The 21,956-nt window shown below is 39.2% G+C and overlaps 2 protein-coding genes across 2 annotated transcripts in view; one reads left to right on the top strand and one right to left on the bottom strand.

The window, feature by feature from the left end:
* LOC134610317 (zinc finger protein 239-like) overlaps positions 1 to 21,956 on the top strand; it is a 94,294-nt gene that overhangs the window by 30,407 nt on the left and 41,931 nt on the right. The gene's annotated exons all lie outside the window — the stretch shown is intronic.
* Positions 1 to 21,956, bottom strand: part of SAMHD1 (SAM and HD domain containing deoxynucleoside triphosphate triphosphohydrolase 1) — a 37,607-nt gene that overhangs the window by 10,473 nt on the left and 5,178 nt on the right. The window contains exons 2-9 of the mRNA XM_063453262.1: positions 20,595 to 20,661; positions 19,615 to 19,687; positions 17,359 to 17,519; positions 12,456 to 12,571; positions 6,919 to 6,989; positions 5,605 to 5,784; positions 4,461 to 4,561; positions 168 to 276 (exon numbers count right to left, since the gene is read on the bottom strand). Of these exons, the coding sequence (XP_063309332.1) occupies positions 168 to 276; positions 4,461 to 4,561; positions 5,605 to 5,784; positions 6,919 to 6,989; positions 12,456 to 12,571; positions 17,359 to 17,519; positions 19,615 to 19,687; positions 20,595 to 20,661 (878 nt within the window). The remainder of the gene's footprint in view (positions 1 to 167; positions 277 to 4,460; positions 4,562 to 5,604; positions 5,785 to 6,918; positions 6,990 to 12,455; positions 12,572 to 17,358; positions 17,520 to 19,614; positions 19,688 to 20,594; positions 20,662 to 21,956) is intronic.

The raw sequence follows: 21,956 nt of genomic DNA, 5'->3' as shown, positions 1-21,956 counted from the left end.
GAAATTGGCAAAGCGCATTTGAAAGACAAAAAAAAAAAATTCATTTAAAAAAATATGTGTGTATATATATATATATATATATATATATATATATTTTTTTTTTTTTTTTTTTCTCACAAAACAGACAAAACACATTTAGAAAAGGTGTTTAAATGAAAATATTTTACCTTGTCTCGGGTACAGATGTGTTTCTTGTTTCCAACTGCGCAAACACGGGCAAATTTAAGAAATCTGTTATAATCAAAGTTATTTTGAATGCCTAGGTGATGGCAGTCCCTGTTAAAAACACAAGAGTGCAACTCTAGTTAATTATTTCAAAATTTTACACTTTTAGCTTATTCCAACAACTGATTTCCGGCTCAAAAGGTGAGCTATTCAAACGGTCATAAGAAAACCAAAAACATAAAACACACAATTATATATAGTAAAGACTAAATATAAACATTTTGCACAGTGCTTCAACAACACAAAACCACAAAAGCTTTTCTGCACTTTTACGATGTTCTGTCACTGCTTATACTGAAATAGACAGAAATGTCGCCTCCTAATTTCCCTGTAGACATAAATGTTCTAGAGATATGCAAAGCAGTGCTGCAAATCTAAGTGCACTTGCTGTTCACTGGAGTATGGCTGAAGAGACTTTGACACTTTTCCCAGCAGGTTTCTAGGGCTTTCTAGCAAGACCTATTAAAGGCAGTTAATCTTGCCCTGGAGGTAAAGTTGCAAATGGTCTCTGTAATGACCATTTCTCAGCTTTGAAACACAATTTAAGAAAAGATCCAAAGCCAGTAAACCACTCATGGACAGCCGTTTCATTGTTAATGCATATTATCAGCACGAGGTTGGTTACAGTTTTGCTTAGAGGCTTGGTAGTGCTTGGGAAGCGAAAACCAAAAAGGTTATGGTGGGGAACAAATTGTGAAAAATAAAAAAAAAGTTGTGTTTCAAAGCGGTTGTATACAGCGCAAACAGACTCAAAAGGAATCCATGTTTAAAATTGAATGATGCAAAAATGTGATTCTTTGTTAAACTAATTTGCATATGCCCACCCAGAATCCTTTGCGGTAGTAACATCACTGCAAGTTAGTGATTTCTGTGGGAAAAGAAAGTCTTATGGCTTGACTGTTGTGCCGATTTTTGTTTAACATTGTGTGTGTGTGTGTGTATATATATATATATGCAGTTATTTGTATTTATTTATATAGAAAGTCATTCTAAGTGTATTTTAATACTAATATATCTAATTATATTAATAAAATACACTATATATGACGAGAGAATATATATATTCTCTATCTACACATGTAATTTATTTTTACATGTTTAATGTTGTGTTTTGTTTTTTTAAGCTCTTTAAAAAAAAAAAAAAAAAAAAAAAAACACGTTTCAAATCACTCTGCAAACTGCAGCCAGACACAATAACAAATGATACAATATTAAGGGATCACCATATTCGTGCACATCTGCAAAAACTGGCCTTGAGCTGCATCTCAGAGTGAATCTACACAGACAATCAAGAACCACAAGTAAAACAGATATTGTACCCCTGGTGGTCATCACTTCACCCAGACTGGTCACTCCATCCAAAACATCAGGGTTAAAATTCTTAAAAGGGAATTTCAAAGACTCTCATGAACAAAAGACAATTGAGATGAAAATGATCACACATTTCAACACCAGAAACGAAGGACTTAATGTAAACTCTGGCTTTCTGACAAAGTACAAACATTTTTTATAAACACATCTTAATGTCTTCTGGTTCTTTCAATATTCGCACTTCACCTTTATTGGAACTATCTATATAGATATATGTGCAGCTATATACTTGCATGCTCTTGTTTTCTTTTTAAAATAGCTTATTGACTACTCTGTTTATTAACTTTTTTTCTAGCTATTCTTAGCCAACCTGCACCTTTCACTTTTCTGATAGAATTTATCTTGATTCCAAGGCTCAAGCTTATAGGTGTTGATAAGGGAATCTTTTACGCAAACAAAGAAGTTTGAATGACTATCTGTTCCTGTCCAAATTAGAGATGTTTAAATTGCGTATACGCAGAAGTAAATTCACACGGACACACGGAGTTCAGGTTAAAAGCACTTCAGGAAATTTATTAGCATCTGGTTAAAAGCAGGCTTGCAAGCCCTTTTTAAAGGTAAAATTACATCATTGCAAAATATCAAGATATAAGCAAATAGACATTGTCAATTGGCTTAGAGAAGAAGGGGTTAGTTAAATGCCCTCCCTGTTGGGTGTTACGTCTTACATCATAACTGACGTCATAAAGTTCTCCTCCAGATTTCAGCGCCATCTTGCTAGCACGAGGAGTTCTCTCGATGGGAGGGGGCATTTTGGCAGCTATCCATAAAGAGTAGCTGGTACCTTTAGTCTTTCAAGGTTAGTATCCTCAGTATTCTCAAGGCCTCTTTGGCAATTATACACTATCAATACTATCTGCTACAGTGTGTTCTTTGAATCAGAAGATTCTAGCATTTTCTGCTGACATGCTGTTTCTACGAACAAAGGAATCTTGTAAAGTTTAAACTATGAGGCCTGAGAGCTGAATATGAGAATATAGTATTAAAAGGGGCCCAGTAAGGATTATATCGTTTATAAGGGGCCTAATAATGGATATAAGTTATAAGGTGTTAATAATTCTACAACAGTGTCATAATGATATCCTATATTAAAATTGGCTAACTTAGACTCAGGAAATGCTTGATGCTTAACACGACACTTAAGACCATATAGGTCTAGTTCGGGAGCAGAGAGCCCCCACCTGAGAGGTCTCTTCTCTAAATCTTTTTGTTCTCCCTTTTTCTTGGAACTTATTTGTTATGTGTACATGACGTTCATCCCTATGTCTTATCTGTACTCCCTTCCTATTACTGTTCTATGAGTATTTGCACGTAAGCACTTACTTTTTAATGTATAAAAACCCAGCTGATGAATAAGACGGAAGAGACTTATTTTGAATACCAACAGGTGTCTGGCGTCTAATTCTCGCTTCTCCAAGTGCACTTGTAATAATAATTTGGGCTTCCTCTGAATATAACAAAGATCAACATTTGGATCCACAACACTTTCAGGCACATCTTCGGCTATTTATGACACCCTACTCAACCCCACCCTTCTGTAACATCAGCTGATTTAAAGTGTTAAACTCTATCAGATTGATCAGTATTGCGTCACATCTGAGGAAGAGAGGATAACTCTTGAAAGCTTGTCTGTGAAATATTCGGTTAGTCCAATAAAACAAACAAAAAAAAAAAAAGGTATAATTGCATACCGCAATACTCTGGTATTTTGGCATCTTGACTACTGGACTAATACGGCTAATCCAATCTATTTATATATTTTTGTAACAGTTCAATATGAAAGGGAGGGGGTGGGGGGGGGAAGCAAATAACACTTCTGTTCGCTCTGACATAATGGCAAGAAAAAAAAAACCCTGTTTGCAGAGGTAAAATGAAGCTGCAAACTGGTGCCATATATTTGGGGGGGGGAAAGTGTTGATTAATTTGTCCCTTCCACATGACATGCTACATAGAGCTTTTGAGAAAGATTGCTACCAAACATGGGGTGCAGTAAATTATTAATGTGTGGGGCTTTTGTTTGCTAAAGCCATTTTGATTATTATTATTATTATTTTTTTATATAGAGATGTTTATTAACAAAGGGAGTATTATTGTGGATTAAATGTCATGGTACAAAATACTTTTCAAGAAATAAAAGAAAATAAATGTCTGCATGGTGTTACAAATAGATTCTGGCAAAATTATGGATATTTTATCGTTAAAGAATGGATATTTTATCGTTAAAGAATGGATATTTTATCGTTAAAGAATGGATATTTTATCGTTAAAGAATGGATATTTTATCGTTAAAGAATGGATATTTTATCGTTAAAGAATGGATATTTTATCGTTAAAGAATGGATATTTTATCGTTAAAGAATGGATATTTTATCGTTAAAGAATGGATATTTTATCGTTAAAGAATGGATATTTTATCGTTAAAGAATGGATATTTTATCGTTAAAGAATGGATATTTTATCGTTAAAGAATGGATATTTTATCGTTAAAGAATGGATATTTTATCGTTAAAGAATGGATATTTTATCGTTAAAGAATGGATATTTTATCGTTAAAGAATGGATATTTTATCGTTAAAGAATGGATATTTTATCGTTAAAGAATGGATATTTTATCGTTAAAGAATGGATATTTTATCGTTAAAGAATGGATATTTTATCGTTAAAGAATGGATATTTTATCGTTAAAGAATGGATATTTTATCGTTAAAGAATGGATATTTTATCGTTAAAGATATGATTGTTGGCTCTTGAAAGGAACCTCAAATTTCTGTGGTCCATACAGGCTATCCAAGAACCCTCAAATGGGAAGTTGGGAGGTTGCTCAAAACACTAAGAAAGCAGGAAGCAAGAAGGTTTGCAGGTACCTTGCAAAGTAGTCCCATTTGTCCACATCAATGCCATTTCTTTTATTAGCGACAATCTCATAAAGGAAGCATTTCTCTTCTGTTCGTCCTCGATACGGCCACTGCAAGATGTGAAATATTAACCTGAATTCATACTCAATGAACCCACATAAAACTGTATTTCAAGGCATAAAAAGTACATTAACACTGGTAACCAGCCAAGTGCACCTAATATACAATTATTAACCAAATTCAATTTCATATTTAAAATTGATTGGTTAGACCAGGCTTCCCAAACCACGGCCCTCCAGATGTTGCTTAACTCCCATGATTCTATGAATGAAGTTGATCGGCTGAGAACCATGGGAGTTTTAGTTCAGCAACATCTTGAGGGCCGGGGTTTGGAGAAGCCAAGGTTAGACACTGACCAAATAAAGAACTCCTTGCCAGAAAATTTATTTTGACTTTGAGACCAAGGTGAGAACCACTTTGGAGTACACAGCATGATTCTCGGCATAGGTGATGGCAGATCAAAACCCTTTAAGAATCAATACCATACCTCGTGAGATGTTTATTTGGTGACCTCATGGTCACTGTTAAATGATGTCCATGACCTTGTTATGATGAAAAGAGTTTTATTAGATATTTGTTAGTTTTACTTATGTTACTATGTTAAATACCAAACTCTGAATGTAACTGTTTACGTGCACTATTAACACTGCCGTTAATCTAGAACTCATTTACTGCTGTTGATACTATGCACAAGTCTTTTGTATGTTGCATTCACAATGAAAAATGGTCTTTGGAAAATAAAAAATAATTTAAAGGTCAAAAAAGCCAAACTGAAAAATAATTCTAAGTCAGCTATGCTTTCAGTTCAGCAAGTCTGGCATCAATTTTTAAATTCACTTTTATTTATTACTTTAATATTTGAATTTTGAATAAACCTGTTGGTCTACAGGTGCTTAATATTATGCTACCGAACCAGATATTCTCATGTGATGTGAAAAACAAGAATGACTACATTCTGTAAAAAAAAAAAAAAAATACATAACCCCACACAGAATAACATCAAGCACCCAGATAAATTCCAACCACATGCAAATATAGAAACACAGGATGCTAGTAGAACCAAAAATAAGAAGAGTGCAAGAAAAATACTTACTGAAGAATTATTCTGACTGGAGTCAAATTGTTGTTCTTCTTCTGATGACAAAGGTCCTGCAATTTGCTCTTTTATAAATATTAAGTCCTCAGGCAAGCAAAGACCATATTTCGTCATTATACCCTCCAAGTTATTGGATTCAATGAGATGGTCAAACATTTTTACAGAAGCAGTTTCATGCTGGGGGTAAAGAAATATCAAACAAAATTCAGAACATTGAAATGTATGCAGTGCAATACTGAACAATTGAACGTTTTTTTTTTCTCTTGACATAGGTTGACAGAAAGCAGAAATGGAACGGATGAATGAGGCAACCAGTCTGCTTTACAGGCACTACTGCATAATTGCAGAGACACATGGCTTAAAGGAACACTCAAGCTTGATTAAGTGCTTTGGGCGGGTGTTTTTTTTTTTTTTTTTTTTTAAAACAAAATCATAGTAATGCTAATTTAAAAAAAAAAAATTGGCAACTTTTATAGTTGAGGGTAGAAACACCTGCATGTGTCACACAGACAACCGAGGAGGTGTATACCTGCTTTTGTGAGATTCATAGAGCCAACGGAAGTGGCAGGTACGCTAGTGCTCATTGAGAAGCATTAGTAAGCGAAGACTGCAGTTTTTTTTTTTCCCCCAATGAGAAGCGTTGATTGGGTAATTGCCTGCCACAGACTTCTCGTCTGTGCAGGGGATAAATGGGAAGGCCCGACAGCAGGTTTGTAGTTTTTGCAAACTATTTCTTTCCCATATATAAAAAAAATTTATTCATGTTTTCTTTGGGTATATATCTACTATACAGTGAAAACAATCCAGTGGAGCGTTCCTTTAAGTTTATTATTTCTTAAAGGGATACACTAGAGCAGCGGTAAACAACCTCTGGCACTCCAGGTGTTGCAGACTACATCTCAACAGACACTGTGCCAGTATTATTGCTGCACGAGCATTGTGGGAAATTTAGTCCAAAACATGTTGCCTAGCCCTGCATTATTTTATTTTTTTCCTTCTATCACAATATGTAGTACGACAAAATAAATGTGTGGGGTGGGGGATAAATCCAATTTACAATGTGATAATGGATATGAAAGCCTCTTTCTAAGCTTTTAAGGTCAATGTTTGAGTCAATAGTTATATTAAAAAATTGTGCCAAATTTGCATAAACATATAACACTGACCTAATTCGCCGCATTATTAGGACAATACTAAGATCTCAGATTTTTTTTGTTTAATTATATGTACACAAAATGATACACACTGAAATTTGTAACAAAAAACAGACATATAACTAATAAAAATAACTAAGTATAGGGACACACACACCTTAAAATTCCTCTTTGGACAGGCAAGTGGCATGAATCTCCCATCAAACATATGGGAAAATGGCCCATGACCTGAAAGGGTGACAGAAATATAAAGTTTCAATTAAAATGGACAAACATAAGACACGCAAACCATGTTAGCCATTATTGGTGTATATTCAAACATACAAAAATCGAGGATCATAAAATGTAACTTCCTGGATTTCTTTTAAAGCTTGAAAAAACATAAATTTTACTTACCGTAAATTTCTTTTTCCTGAAGATTAGAGGCAGTGCTTATACCACAGGGATATCCAATCTGGAGGGAAAAAACAGGCAGGCAAATCTCCAAACATTTAAACCCTCCCCTAATTACCTCCTTTCCCATAAGTAGCAGCTCCTCCTGATCATACCCAGAAAATACATAAGCCAAATAGCTGCAAAATTACTGAGTTTATTAGAAAAAAGGGGCGGGAATGTAGCACTGCCTCTAATCTTCAGGAAAAAGAAATTTACGGTAAGTAAAATTTATGTTTTTCCCTTCAGATTAGAGGCAGTGCTTATACCACAGGGATATAATAAAGCAGATCCTGAGGGCGGGTTCATTTCACTACAGCTTGAAGCACCTTGCGCCCAAAAGCAGCATCCTCCGAGGCCAGTATGTCCAACTTGTAGTGTCTTGAGAAAGTATGGAGAGAGGACCAAGTAGCAGCCGAACAAATCTGAGAGGGAGATGCAGCTGCTCGGAGAGCCCAAGACGTCGAAACCGCTCTAGTAGAGTGGGCCTTTATAGGGCCTGGATGTTCCATGCCATTCTTGGAATAAGCCAACAGAATACAATCCTTCAGCCATCTAGCCAGAGAACTCTTCGAAACCTTCATGCCTTTCCTAGTGCCTCTGAATAGGACAAAAAGACTATTATCCTTCCTGAAGGATTCCGTAGATTTTAGGTATTGTAACAGACATCTCTTTACGTCTAGGCAGTGAAATTTGCTTTCCAAGGCATTAGATGGATTCTGACAAAAAGTCGGTAAGACCACTTCCTGGTTGACGTTCGAAACCGAAAAAACTTTAGGTATAAAAGAAGGATCGAGCTTTAGAACCACCTTGTCCTGATGGAAAACTAAAAAAGGAAAATTCGCCCGAAGAGCTTGAATCTCACAAATTCTTTTAGCTGATGTAATAGCCACCAAAAAGACAGTTTTTAACGAAATAATCTTCAGGGAAGCTTCCTCCAATGGTTCAAAGGGCGGCTCACAAAGCGCTGAAAGAACCAAGTTAAGATCCCAGGGAGGATAGGTTTCCCTAACATAGGGCACCAAACGAGTTAGAGCTCTGAAGAACCTCGAAATCAGAATATTAGAGGCCAAGCATCTGAGGGAGAAGAAACTGATAGCAGAAACCTGCAATTTCAATGAAGCAGGTTTAAGACCTTTAGCAAATCCCATCTGAAGGAAACTTAGAATCTTCTGGATGGATGCGGAAACAGGGTTGACTTTAAATCTACAACACCACTGACAGAATATCTTCCAAATTCTAGCGTAGATCTTTGAAGTAGATTCCAGACCGTTGCTCTCTAGAATCTGGCGTTCAGAAACCAGGCCGTCAAATGGAATCTTCGAAGGGTCGGCAGAGGCACCATGGCGTCCTCTAGTATTTCTCTTGAAAGTGGGAGCTTCCAAAATGTGGCCCCTGGAAAATTCAGGAGAACCGAGAACCAACTTCTTCTTGGCCACCATGGAAGGATAAGGATAATACGTACACTTTCCAGTCTTACTTTTTGAAGTATTCTGGGAATAAGCACTACTGGCGGAAAGGCATAAGCCAGGTTGAACTTCCATGGAACTGACAGGGCATCTATGATATCCGGCCTGTCTGTTGGATTTAGGGATGCAAAACGTCCTGTCTTCCTGTTCATTCTGGAAGCCATCAGATCTATCTCCGGAACCCCGAAGCGGTCTGTGATGAACTTGAAAGTTCTGCATGACAGGGACCAATCTGCTTGTTTCAAATAATGCCTGCTCAGGGCATCTGCCACCACATTGAATTTCCCTGAAATGTGAACTGCTGAAATTGACATCAGGTGCACTTCTGACCACAGCATGATCATTGAACAAAGGCTTTCTAACTTTGTTGATCTCGTACCTCCCTGTCTGTTCAAATATGCCACTGTCGTTCGATTGTCTGAGCGGATTTGAATATGTCGATCTTTGATAAGCATCTGAAATGCCAAGAGTGCCATCCACACGGCCTTTAATTCCCTGAAGTTCGAGGAATTTTTCATATCCTTCTCTTGCCAGGACCCCTGCTTCTTGATGTCTCCCAGATGGGCCCCCCAGCCCAGGGCAGAGGCGTCTGTCGTAATTATAGTGAAGGACTTCATCCGGAATGACAGACCCTCGTGCAGGAATCGAGAAGATGTCCACCACTGCAGACTTCTCAAAGTTAGCTTGTTGAACCTCATAAGCCCATCCAGGCCGAGTTCCTGTCGATTCCAGACTTGCAGAATGTTTCTTTGTAGAGGTCTCATTCTGGATTTTGCCCAACAGACTGCCGGGATTGAGGCTGTAAACAGACCCAGTAAGCCCATGGCTTCTCTGATTGAAAACACAATTTTTCTTCTGAGATTCCGAATTAATCGCTTGATTTTTAGTTTCTTCTCTTCTGGCAGGAATATCTTCATTGCGATAGAATCCAAAATCAGACCCAGGAACTGGATCCTTTGAACTGGCACTAGTTCCGATTTGTTGAAATTTATTAGCCAGCCATGCTTTTCTAGCGATTCTATCGCTGTCCCCAGGTCTAGCTGTAGTTGACCTTGGGACTCTGCAATCAACAGCCAGTCGTCCAAATACGGAATGACAGAGATGCCCATACCTCTTAGAAAAGCTGAAACGACTACTAGCAGCTTTGTGAATACCCTGGGTGCTGATGACAGGCCGAAAGGTAATGCTCTGAACTGGTAATGTTTGATTACTGATCGGCAGCACACAGCGAACCTTAGAAGACTTTTGCTGGATTCTGCTATGGGCACATGAAGATAGGCATCTTTTAAATCCAGGGACGCAAACCAACTTTTTGGATGAATAAGCAGAGTAGCGGACTTTATTGTTTCCATGAGGAACTTCTTTTTGATAATCCACCTGTTTACGGCTTTTAGATCTAAAATGGGTCTGAACGAACCATCTGGCTTTGGAACCAAGAAAAGTCTTGAATAGGTGCCCCGAAAACTTTCCTTGAGAGGAACTTCTTCCACCACTCTTTTCAGTAATAGAGTCGATACTTCTCGCATCAGAGAGAGTTCCATCTCTAGAGAATGAACCTCGGAACATAGAAACATTTCCATTGGGGCTTGTGATAATTCTAGAGCGTATCCGTGTTTTATCACTGTGAGAACCCAGCGATCTGATGTTGTTCCTTTCCAGTGCTCTAGGAAGTGACTCAGCCTTCCACCCACAGGCCTGGAGTCATAACTTTATTTCTTCTGTCAGAAAATCTTTCCTTCTTCCTATAATCAAAGGCTTTTTTATGCTGACCCCTGAAATAGTTTCTACGAAAGGAACTTCTAAATGAGGGAAGCGACTCCGCTTTACGTCTTCTAAACTGCTTCTTAAATGATTCTGGTAAAGCTTTCCTTCCTTCCTTCATCTGTTTTAACAATTCATCCAGTTTTGAACCAAAAAGTCTTCCTGGTTCAAAGGATAGGTCACACAGTGAATTCTTAGATGCTGTATCTGCTGACCAATTTTTGAGCCAAAGCGCTCTTCTGGCGACTGTTGAAGTACCTATACTCTTGGCCGAAATTTTTAGGCTTTCTGCAGACGCATCTACCAAAAAATCAGATGCCATCCTGATATTCTTTAATAGCTTTACCGGGTCTTCCTTAGTTTCTCCCGTATAAACTTTTTCTAGTTCTTCCAACCAAAGTCTTTGGGCCTTGGCAACAGATGACCCCGTAATCAAAGCTTTAGCTTGGGCTGCAGAAGATATGAACAACTTTTTTAAGGAGGAGTCAATGCGTTTGTCCATGACATCTTTGAGCCCGCTTGTGTCTCCAATCGGTAAAGTAGTTTTCTTAGAGATTTGAGCAATAGGAACGTCCACTACAGGGACCGTATCCAGCTTACAGTCTTGTTCCGATGCTAAGGAAAAAAGAGTTTTAAAATGTCTAGACAGAAACGGCTTGTGACTAGGGAATTTCCACTCTTTTAAAATCAATTCCTTAATCTGTGGGAGAAAAGGAAACACTTTGGACTTTTTCCCTGTTTCCTCAATTCCAAAAATGCACTGCACTTCTTTAATCAATTTCCCAATTGCTTCATCTGGGAAGGCAAACTCCTCATCTGAAGAATCACCACCTGAAATTTCCTCATACTCAGAACCACTAGTTACTGAACTAGTATCAGAAGCTTCCCAAGATCTCAGTCTTTTCTTAGCATGTTTTACAACTTGCGAATCTTGGGCAACCGAGGCCTGGACTGACTGTAATGCAGCCGACTGCATATCCACAAATGTTTGCTGCATACTATGTTGCAACCAGCTGAGGAAAGTAGACATTTCTGTTCTTTTTGCTTCCTCTGAAGCTTCTTTAGAACACACTGAGCAAAGTTTCTTTTTATAACCATCTGGCATAGGTTGGCTACACACAGAGCAGATTAAATGCTTGGCTTTAGATGAACATTTCCCCTTTTCAGCAACTTTATCCAAATTTTCCGGATTAGACATACTGAAAAGAGAAAACAAAAAAAAGGGAAAACAATCAAATTTTTCTCCTTATCGATTCAGGCTAGGACCCATTTAATTAAAAACTTAATCAGTCTTACCTTAAATGGCCTGAGAGTGTGTTGGAGGGCAGGTGAGATAACACTCTTTACAACCGATCTGAGAGCTCCTGGCAAACAGAGGTTGCTGCTGGTAAATGCTCATATAAGTCCTGAAACCAAAGAGAACGCCCAGTTCAAATTTGGCGCCTGAATCAAGGTTCGCATTGCGCATGCGCATAGCGCTCCGCGACTCCCTAGTGGAACGCAACGCAACCTGTGTGTGCGTTCCACCGCAGGACTTCCCAGCCGACGCACGCCTGCGTCCTTCGTCAGACCGGCACCTGGCACGGCATTTAGACGGCAACATAAAACTTGAGGGACCACGCCGTCCGGCGTGTTAAAGGCTACTTACCCGGACATGAAGGAAGCAGTGCCCCCAGAGCCTCAGCCCTTCTCACCTGCTTCCTGGAGAACCTCCTGTCTAACCTCCCCTGCCGGAGGCAGGCAAAGAACTGGGTATGATCAGGAGGAGCTGCTACTTATGGGAAAGGAGGTAATTAGGGGAGGGTTTAAATGTTTGGAGATTTGCCTGCCTGTTTTTTCCCTCCAGATTGGATATCCCTGTGGTATAAGCACTGCCTCTAATCTGAAGGGAAAAATATATATATATAAAATGAAATAAAAAGTGTAGGCTTTTTGGGATTTTAGACAAAACAAAACAAAAAAATACAAAACACAGCCATATGAGTTATAGTACAAAATATTGTGCATTGACAGAGATAGTGTAGATAGTTACCCAAGTCGTGACAAAGGCCAGCAATCTGGACACAGAGCATGTCTCTCTTGTTGATCTGAAGTTCTGGTTGACGTTCATGCAATGACCTCACCAGACAGCCTGCTAGATAGCCAACACTGTCCAAAAGATACACGCGATGATTATAGAGAAACACTTGTTTTTTTAAATTTTAGTTTAATTTTCATAAAACATACTTGAACAACTTTTAAATACTCCAGTACATTTTTGTTAGCTATAAAATTGCAGATCAGTATAGGATGGTCTTAATTTTTTTTATGGATACATAGACCTGTTTTCCCATACACCCAACTGGGTGTTCTTTGTGTCTACCTCATTCTCTGGTCCTCTAACAGAATATAGAGTCCAAGGGTTTAGCATAGCATCTTACCGGTTACTATAACTACACAGTTCTCAACAGAGATCTCTGGTGTCCCACATGAAATTTGCTGAAGCCAACTTTGGCTTCTATCATCACTGAAACTACTACAGCCCCCATTTCCCACCTTTTTAGCTCCGCTCTTGGCCCTAAGTATTAGCCCACCTTGTCATCAACTCTTCTAGAGGTTACAGTTTACAGTTACTGGGTATGGACACATTCACCACTGTCGCCACTTGAGGTGAATGTGATTAAAGTAATTTAGAATTGCATGACTGACACTGTCACAAGCCAATTTGCTTTGTGGGAAACAAAAGAACCGATCCAGACCTTGTGTAAATATCTATAGGGATATTATTTAAAGTTATTTAAAGTTAAAATTTTGGTACACAACCCAACCCAAATTTTTTTTCAACGTTTAGGATTCTTCTGAAAAAGCCAATGTGCAGTGTAATTTCTCCTTTTTTTTTTTTTAAACAATGCCTATGAGGCAGATAGGGCACAAATTACAACATAATGACAAGAAACAGGACATGTGACTAGTAACCAGATGCTATCCATTGTTATCTTTTTGTGCTCCAATTGAACTTCTGTAAACAAGTCCCTCTTGTCTTATCTTGACAGTGTACACAATTCACAACAAGCAGCCAGAGGCCAGCTAGTAACTCCTCTTTCTTAATATATAGGCTACCATTACCTCACAAAAAAAATAAAAAAAATCTAGTATTAGCTTGGCTTGTAAATCTGGCTTTACAAGACTCAATTTCACAACATTTAAAAAGAGATACCATAAGCACTGCAACATATTGTACCTAAACAAATTTGTAATTTTTATTTATTTATTTATTTAAACCATTTCATTCTCTTTGGTGTCTGCTTCAGTTACAGGACCAACTTAAATGGCATCAGGATCGATCGATATTGATTTTTTTAGAGCTGAAACCGATACTGATAATCTGAACTTTTAGGCCGACCGCTCACTGATACCGATATTCTGTACATTTACTATTTGTAGAGATAGAGAATAGATCTCTCTCACACAAATCTACTGTTAATTGAACATGTTTATTTTTTATTAAAGGGACACTATAGTCACCTGAACAACTTCAGCTTAATGAGGTTGTTTAGGTGAGTGCTACAGCTACCCGGAGCCTTTTTCTTGTAAGCACTGTATTTTCTGAGAAAATGCAGTGTTTACATTGGAAGCTTGGAACACCTCTTGTTGCAGTCAGACGGCCACCAGAGGGACTTCCGAGTTCAGAGGCCCTAAAAAGGCCTCTCGTCCGATGCATTCTGGGTGAATGCATCAGACAGGCTATCAGCACACAAAGCACTGTGAACGCGCTTTGTGTGCTGATAGCCTGTCAGCACTGCTGTGGGCGTGGCTTCAGCTGACAGCTGAAGCCCGATGCTGACTGGCCACAATAGTGGTTAAGGGGGGGGGACCCACTCTCCTCCCCCCCCCCCCACCCCTGGGCGGTGGGTGGGGGCCCTAAAATTAAAAATAAGGGGGGGGACCTACTGTCCCCCCCGGCCCCCACCCCTGTGCAGCGGGTGGGGGCCCTACAATTAAAAATAAGGGGGGCACATACTGCCCCCCCGGCCCCCACCCCTGTGCGGCGGGTGGGGGCCCTAAAATTATCAATAAGGGGGGACCTATTGTCCCCCCCGGCCCCCACCCCTGTGCGGCAGGTGGGGGCCTTAAAATAAAAAATAAGGGGGGGGGACATACTGCCCCCCCCCCCCCCCGAGCGGCAGGTGGGGGCCCTAAAATTATCAATAAGGGGGGGACCTACTGCGCCTCCCCCCCCCCCCCACCCCTGAGCGATTTCAAGCCATCCAATCACAGTGCTCTGTGTCATTTTACAAGCGTGGGAAAATTCCACCAATCAGAGTGTTCTTAGCCTAATTGCAGGGCGGGCAAGGCTTTATAAGCCTTCCCCCGCCCTGCGGAGCTCAGTCTGCGCGGAGCCCTCCATGGGTGAAGATGGATTATTTTTTGTGCGCTCGGGTTTTTTTTTTATTGCGTCGGTTATTATGGCTTTTTATTTGGCCTTTTTTGGGGGCTGAAGAAAGAAGATTTTAGAAGAAAGAAAACATCGAATGGTAAGTTGTTTTTATCTTATTTTTTTCTTTACAGGTTTTTAGTTAAAGGGTCCCCCCTCATTATTTTTAGGGTGAGGGGGGGCCGGGGGGGACAATAGGTCCCCCCTATTGTGAATTTTAGGGCCCCCACCCACCGCTCAGCAGTGGGGGCCGGGGGGGACAGTAGGTCCCCCCCTATTGATAATTTTAGGGCCCCCACCCGCCGCTCAGGGGTGGGGGGGGGGACAGTAGGTCCCCCCCCTTATTGATAATTTTAGGGCCCCCACCCGCCGCTCAGGGGTGGGGGCCGGGGGGGGGGGACAATAGGTCCGCCCTTATTGATAGTTTTAGAAAGCGAGCTGAGCTGTCAGTCAGACAGCTCAGCTCGCGAACGCGCATTCCGCGCACATGCGCGGTAAAGCGCTCCGGTTCTTCATAGGGCGGCTGTCAATGCCGCTCTATGAAGAACGCGATGGTGCAGCGCGAAGCTGCGCATGCGCACCACATCGCCATGACGCTTCTCTCAGAGAAGCGTCCTATTGGGCCCCGCGATTTCGTCATTTTGACGAAAAAGGGGGCGCGGCATGGCTGGGAGCTCGGCGCTGGAACGGAGGTAAGTTTTTAATATAAAAACACCTCAAATTTTTTTTTTATTAAATGTAAGTTCATATAAAAGCAAGAAGGAAGGCTGGGAGACCTGTCTTTCTTGCTTTTATATGTTGACTATAGAGTCCCTTTAAGGTAAACGCACAAAATATAAATGCCAGTCAGAAATTTTTTTTTTCCAAGAATATTTAGTGTTCCTCTACCTTCCCTGTCCCTTAGTGGTCCTCTCCCCACCCTGGTGGGCCTCATTATTGCTCTTGTAATGTATCTGAGCGCAGCCTGTGCTGCCTTATAGACTTGCTAGACCCTCACAATATCGGTATCAATAGTGTCCAATACCGATATTTGTCAAAATCCGGAATATCGGCCGAACCGATTATCGGTCTATCCCTACATGTCATACAACTACAGTACTTGGGTGGATTAACAGGCCAGTTAGACTCCATCATATCAAATCATGAAAAAAAAAAAAAAAAAAAAAAACAATTAAAAAGGGGCTAGGACAGGGAAGCCCGACACGTTGTCACGAGAACTTTGGGACTAATAATGGATAATTTAAAAAGGGGGTTAATTTTCGCTTTTAAATATTACTGGCATTTATAAAGCACCATCAAATCATGCAGCTCTGTACAATTGGGGAAAAAGACAGTACAATAAACACATACTATAGGTGAAGAACCCTGAACATGAGCTCAGAACTAACCATGGACGTTATTTTATACAATTTACTTTGCAAGACAGCCCATGAGTTTATAATCCAAAGATTAAAATGAGTATTCGTTTGATTTTATAAAATCTAATTTTCCTATCCTTCCAAAGTTGCAGTGTTTTTCTTTGATCCAGTAACACTGATGTTATCAACATCAACATATAGACACCATCTTGATATGACGAACAAGGTTGTTTTTAGCAATTTTGCTAGCAGAAGGTCTACAAAAACAGCAGCTGTTTTTTTGTTTTAGAAAATGCAGAAAACACATCAGCAATGGAAAGCATAACCAACAGAAAACTCTTGGCTGTTCTCATGGTGCAGTCAGCAAACCTGTTTTTCAATATATCAATTCGGCAAAACGCATTTACTCAGAAGCACTGACACAGACAAAATGAAGAGGGGAAACATACACCAACCACCCGAAAATAGCAAATTCACATGGTTTGTCAAAGTGATTATTAACAATAAATTCTACAGATGCCAATGTATTTATTCATAAAAAAAAAAAAACAATAAAACAATTGTAGTGCTCTGAATATCAAATATTAAAATTTCAGCCAATGTAGCATTCTATAAAATAAAATAAAAATTGTTCTCGTAAATAGAGGCTGATCAACAAGAGGGCTGCAATTTCATTGTAACATTTCATTACAAATCCCTGCAGTATTGTAAAAAACAAACAAACAAACCAAAATAAGCTATTGAAAGAGTCTGGACCTTTTCTTTAAACCTTGCAATTGTTAATGTGTTTATATCAAACGTAACGTTTAGATTAGAGGTGTCCAAAAGGTAGATCTTGGATGTTGTAGAACTACACCTGATTCTTTTCATGTCTTTGCATGCCTTTAGAATGACAAGGTATCATCTGGGGATGTACCCTTTGGGCACCCCTCATTTAGACTATATTTGATGCACCTGATACCTGGATAATGCAAGGACACAAATGTATTCTGGGAAAAAGATGACTAAGCACACACAACCGCTGCTACACTCTTCACCTGTACTTACCAGGATGAGGTAAAACAATTAACCAATCAGGAATTAAAAATTCCTCATAAAATTGGTTCAGTTGCACCAAATCTTGTGTTTTGTAATAAATTGATTTAGATGATTAGATACATTACCCGATGGAGTGTTCAAATCTGTTATGACAGGCTCCAGGAAACACATAATAGCTGCCACCAAGCTGTTTAATATATCGAAGACGCTGAAACTGAGGGGTATCAATAATGCGTACCAAGAGAGGATGCAGCTCAATATGGCCGTGTATAGGATCATTGAATACCTTCAGAGATAAGGAGAGAGAGCGCACCAGACGATTAAAAAGTCAACCAACACAGTACATCTTTGGATGTATTTTGTGTAAAAAAAATTAAAAAAAGCCAGTATCTACCAAGGAATTGAAAGACAAATGGGACAAAAAAAAAATAGAAATTTTTTAAATAAGTTTCTCACAGCATATCAATTTGCTTGCAAAAGTGCTAGAAGAGTATAGAGATGGAACATAATGCTGTTTTTAAAGGCACTACAGGTGCCATTTAAACACTATAGGGTCAGGAACACAAACCTTTATTTCTGACACTATAGTGTAAAAAAACAAAACAAAAATAAACCCTTGTAACACATTTTACAAAAAACACTATCTAAACCCCTTGGCTCCCCTAAATTCAGTAAAATCTTACCTTTACTCCAGTTTGCAACTGCTGAATCTGCCTCCTTGGCAGACATCATCAGAAGTAGTGATCTCAGCCAATCACAAAGCTTACCCATAGGAAAGCATTGGATTAGCAGATTGTCAAGAAGGCAGATCGGGGGAGAGCAAGCACAAGTCAGCATCTCCTCAGAGATCCATTGAATCAATGCATCTCTATGAGAAAAAGTTCAGTGTCTCCATGGGTGGAGACACTGAATGACAGTCACACTGTGCAGCACTGCCCCAGGAAGCACTTCTAGCAGCCATCTGAGGATTTGCTACTGGAGGCATCACTAGGCTGTTGCGTAAGCAATGCCATTTCTCAGAAAAGAGTGTTTACTGCAAAAAGCCTGAAGGGACCGATTATACTCAACAGAACAAATACAATAAACTGTAGTTCTGGTGACTATATAGTGTCCCTTTAAACTTATTGTTTATAAACTAAGCTTGAAATCATGATTATGTAGGGAAATATGTTTTTGTGTCATTTAAAGGTCATCCCTATAAAACATTTGACAATGTCAGATTCCCATTGACTAAAATAACTTATTTTATCTGTAACTCTTTGGTAAGGCATAATAGAACATGTGATCTTAAGAAGGAAAACACTCTTGGCAGAGTCATCTTGTAATCACAAGTTATTCCTTGGTGACCTTGGGAAAAGCACACTATTATCTATCCAAATTCAAACACAATGTAGGATTATCCCCATCTGCTAGACAGAATATAAACAAAAAGGGATTCAAGGTAATGTGAAGCAGATAAGCAGCACATGTGTTATCTTTGATGATGCTAGCCATGGGCAATCTTTGCATTTTCAGCTAAACTCTGCAGTGGCCAAAAAATAATAATTTCCAATTCGGATATATCATGCACCCATTTCAAACTGAAAACGTAAAACAATGACACTAAACATTATAAATAGAATCATGGTGTCAATGAAACCAAAAGCTATGTTTATAGTTTGCAGCATCTAGTTACAGGTGGTAGGCAACCTTTGGCACTCCAGATGTTCTGGACTACATCTCCCATAAAGCTTTTACAGTCATAATACGGACAGAGCATCATGGGAGGTGTAGTCTAAAACATCTGGAGTGCCAAAGGTTCCCTACCCCTGAATGTAATGGAGAGCCACCTCACAGCTGAACAAAGTCTGACTGCATACACTAACAATCAAAAGCAAGAGTCTGCTTTGGGATACTTTCCTATTTTGCCCTTCATGACACTGTCCTCTCCTGGCACCCATTTTCTCTCTCCTCCTTCATTGTATCTTTTGCCGGTATTCCCTCCTACTCAACTTGTCTCAGTTAATGTTTTTTAATGATGCACATTGATTGTTTTTTGTTTAGAAATGTTCACTTTATTTGACATGTTGAGTAGGAGTTGTTAAAATAACAGTGACTCCAAAGAGCAGGCAGACACTCAGACAATTTATCACCATGACATATCATGAGCCATCAACATATTTTACTGAAGTGTAAGGGACATCAAGCAACATGGTGTTAAGGGTGTCTGTTTTGAACCTAGATGTGATGGAAGCTCTGTACATAAGATTTAAAAAAAAAAAAAAAAAAAAAAAGGATAGATGCCGAAAGATCAGTTTATTTAAAATAAAATAGAACAAATATAAAAAGAGAAGAGGTTAAAATGACACCATGGGATATTAGGCAAGAAGATGAATAAATACCTTCTTTATTTCAGGAGAGCTCTGGCACAGAATTCTTAAGCAGCGAAGTAATTCCAATCGCAACCCCAGAGGCCTGAAAATAGAATGTACAGGTAGAAAGAACAGTTAAAAAAAAAACCAAAAAAAAACCCCCCAACCAAATAAACAAACCTTTTCTATATTAAAAAACGAAAACAAACAAATAAAAAAAAAAACATTGAAAGAGAACCATAGTTAACATATGAACTTTCCTATTGGGTTTTAGCATGTAAAAACCTAAAATAGTTTGTTTTTTTCGATTGCCATGTAAGAAATAAAAAAATAAATAAAAAGCAAAATAAAAAATATCCAAATAAAATACAAACCAAACATTTGGCACTGTTTTGATAAACATATCAAAATAAACAATCAAAGCATCATAACCACTACAGCAGTTATGGTGCCAGGCATGCACTGGCACACCGTGTTAATAATAAAACTGTTTAAACTGTTCTTAAATTCGTACTTGTTCCCCCAAACGTCTCCACTACTTTACACAGAGAACTCTGTCCCCTGTCCAAGCTAAGCCGGACGTTGCAGAGATCAGCTCATTGGCTGACAGCAATCATGTCAAGTCATGTCTATTGGCGATAGACGCGGGAAGCAGTGCCCGAATTGACCCCAGGTAAGAAGTCAAGCCACTGTAAAGTACGCGGTAACAGTTATGGTGCTTGAAGTATTCCTGTAATAAGACTTATGATTTAGTGTAAATCATTTCTTGATTTACTGATCACCCACATAAGGCACAAATTATTGGTAGTTGTATTGCTACAAGCAAATATCACTGTATTGTATCTAAAAAGGAACACCTACCAAGCACCATAATCACTACAGCATATAGTAGATGCTATGGCGCAATCATACTACAGACTCATTTCTCACAGTTTTAATCAAATAAAACCCAATTCAACATTGCATTTTGAACACTTTTTTCCACACAAGATGAAATAAACACAACTCACTCAATTTGCATTTCCTTCAGGCGTGATTCAGTGAGATCTTCCAATATCCTTCCTCTTATTTTGTTTTCTATGGTAAAACAAACAGATTGTTAGATGTAATAAAGCTTTTTTATTTTTTTAAAGCAAATTCACACTAGAACTAAAATACACAAAAAAAATAACGTGTGTAAGAACTTTTGCTTATTAAAACCAGGTATAAGTTATAGTATTTGTTATTATTTTCTTAAAATGTAAGTTCTAACTTATGTTATACGCAAGACAAATTACTAAACTGTGAACCTTGCTTTGTGTAGATTCATAGCAACAACGATATGGCAGTTATCAGTTTACAGAAAGGGCCCTCAACCTGTGTGTCTCTTCGGGGATGAACTACATATCCCATAAACTACTGATAGAGGAATTAGATAGATATAGATCATATCGTCCATAGAACAGCATCCTGATTAAAATGGCTCTTTCTACGGAGGAAGGGATACGCCTGTAGCTACAGACAGCCTCACTAAACAGTGCCGCTGCAGAAATTTTTTTGATGGATTACCTACAGAATACGAATAGAAAAATGGTCCTCTTTACACTCCAGTTTCCCTTTAAAAATACAGCAAGTATAACAAGTTTAGGTACAGCAAAAGTATTTTAATGCAATTTCTCTATACAAAGTGTTTATGATAAACAGAATATATTATGGAGTGTGCCTTTAAAAGAAGTAGTAATTTTTCCATAACTAAAGGTGCACATTTGCTGCGTATGTGCAGATACATAGTTTAAAAACAGCTTTTCAGGCTAAAGATGTGCATTTAAAGCGGCACTGTCATGCGGAATCCCGTTTTTTTTTTTTTAACCCCCGTCCCGCCTCCACTACATCCAATTGACCCCCTAGTCACCCCCAAATGCCCCTAAGCCCCCCACATTACCTATTTTTTATTCTTTATTTTCTGCCCCGATCTTTATTCAGGGCACCGCCATCTTTGTGTGGGTAGATGAAGCTCCCCACCACTTCATAAGCCCCCCACTCAATCTATGGGGGTCAATATGACCCCCATAATAGCATAAGGGAGATTAAAATCTCCCCAATGCCCCTACTCGCTATACCGCGAGTAGGGGCATGTCCACTAAACAGTGAGCAGCCTGTGGCTGCTCACTGTAAAAAAAAAAAAAAAAAAAAAAAAAAAAGGAGGTAATAAGGGGGGGGGGGGGGGAGAGAGGGACGGGACCTACTGTCCTCCCCCCCCCCGCCACCCCTGGGCGGCGGCCATAATGGTAATAAGGGGGAGGGGGGGACCTACTGTCCTCCCCCCGGCCCCCACCCCTGGGCGGTGGGTGGGGCCATAGTGATAATGGGGAGGGGACCTACTGTCCTCCCCC

This window comes from Pelobates fuscus, chromosome 5 (assembly GCF_036172605.1).
Source record: "Pelobates fuscus isolate aPelFus1 chromosome 5, aPelFus1.pri, whole genome shotgun sequence".
NCBI classification, from domain to species: Eukaryota; Metazoa; Chordata; class Amphibia; order Anura; family Pelobatidae; genus Pelobates; species Pelobates fuscus.
The sequence above is the reverse complement of the archived record's forward strand: the minus strand, read 5'-3'. Positions and strand labels throughout refer to the sequence as shown.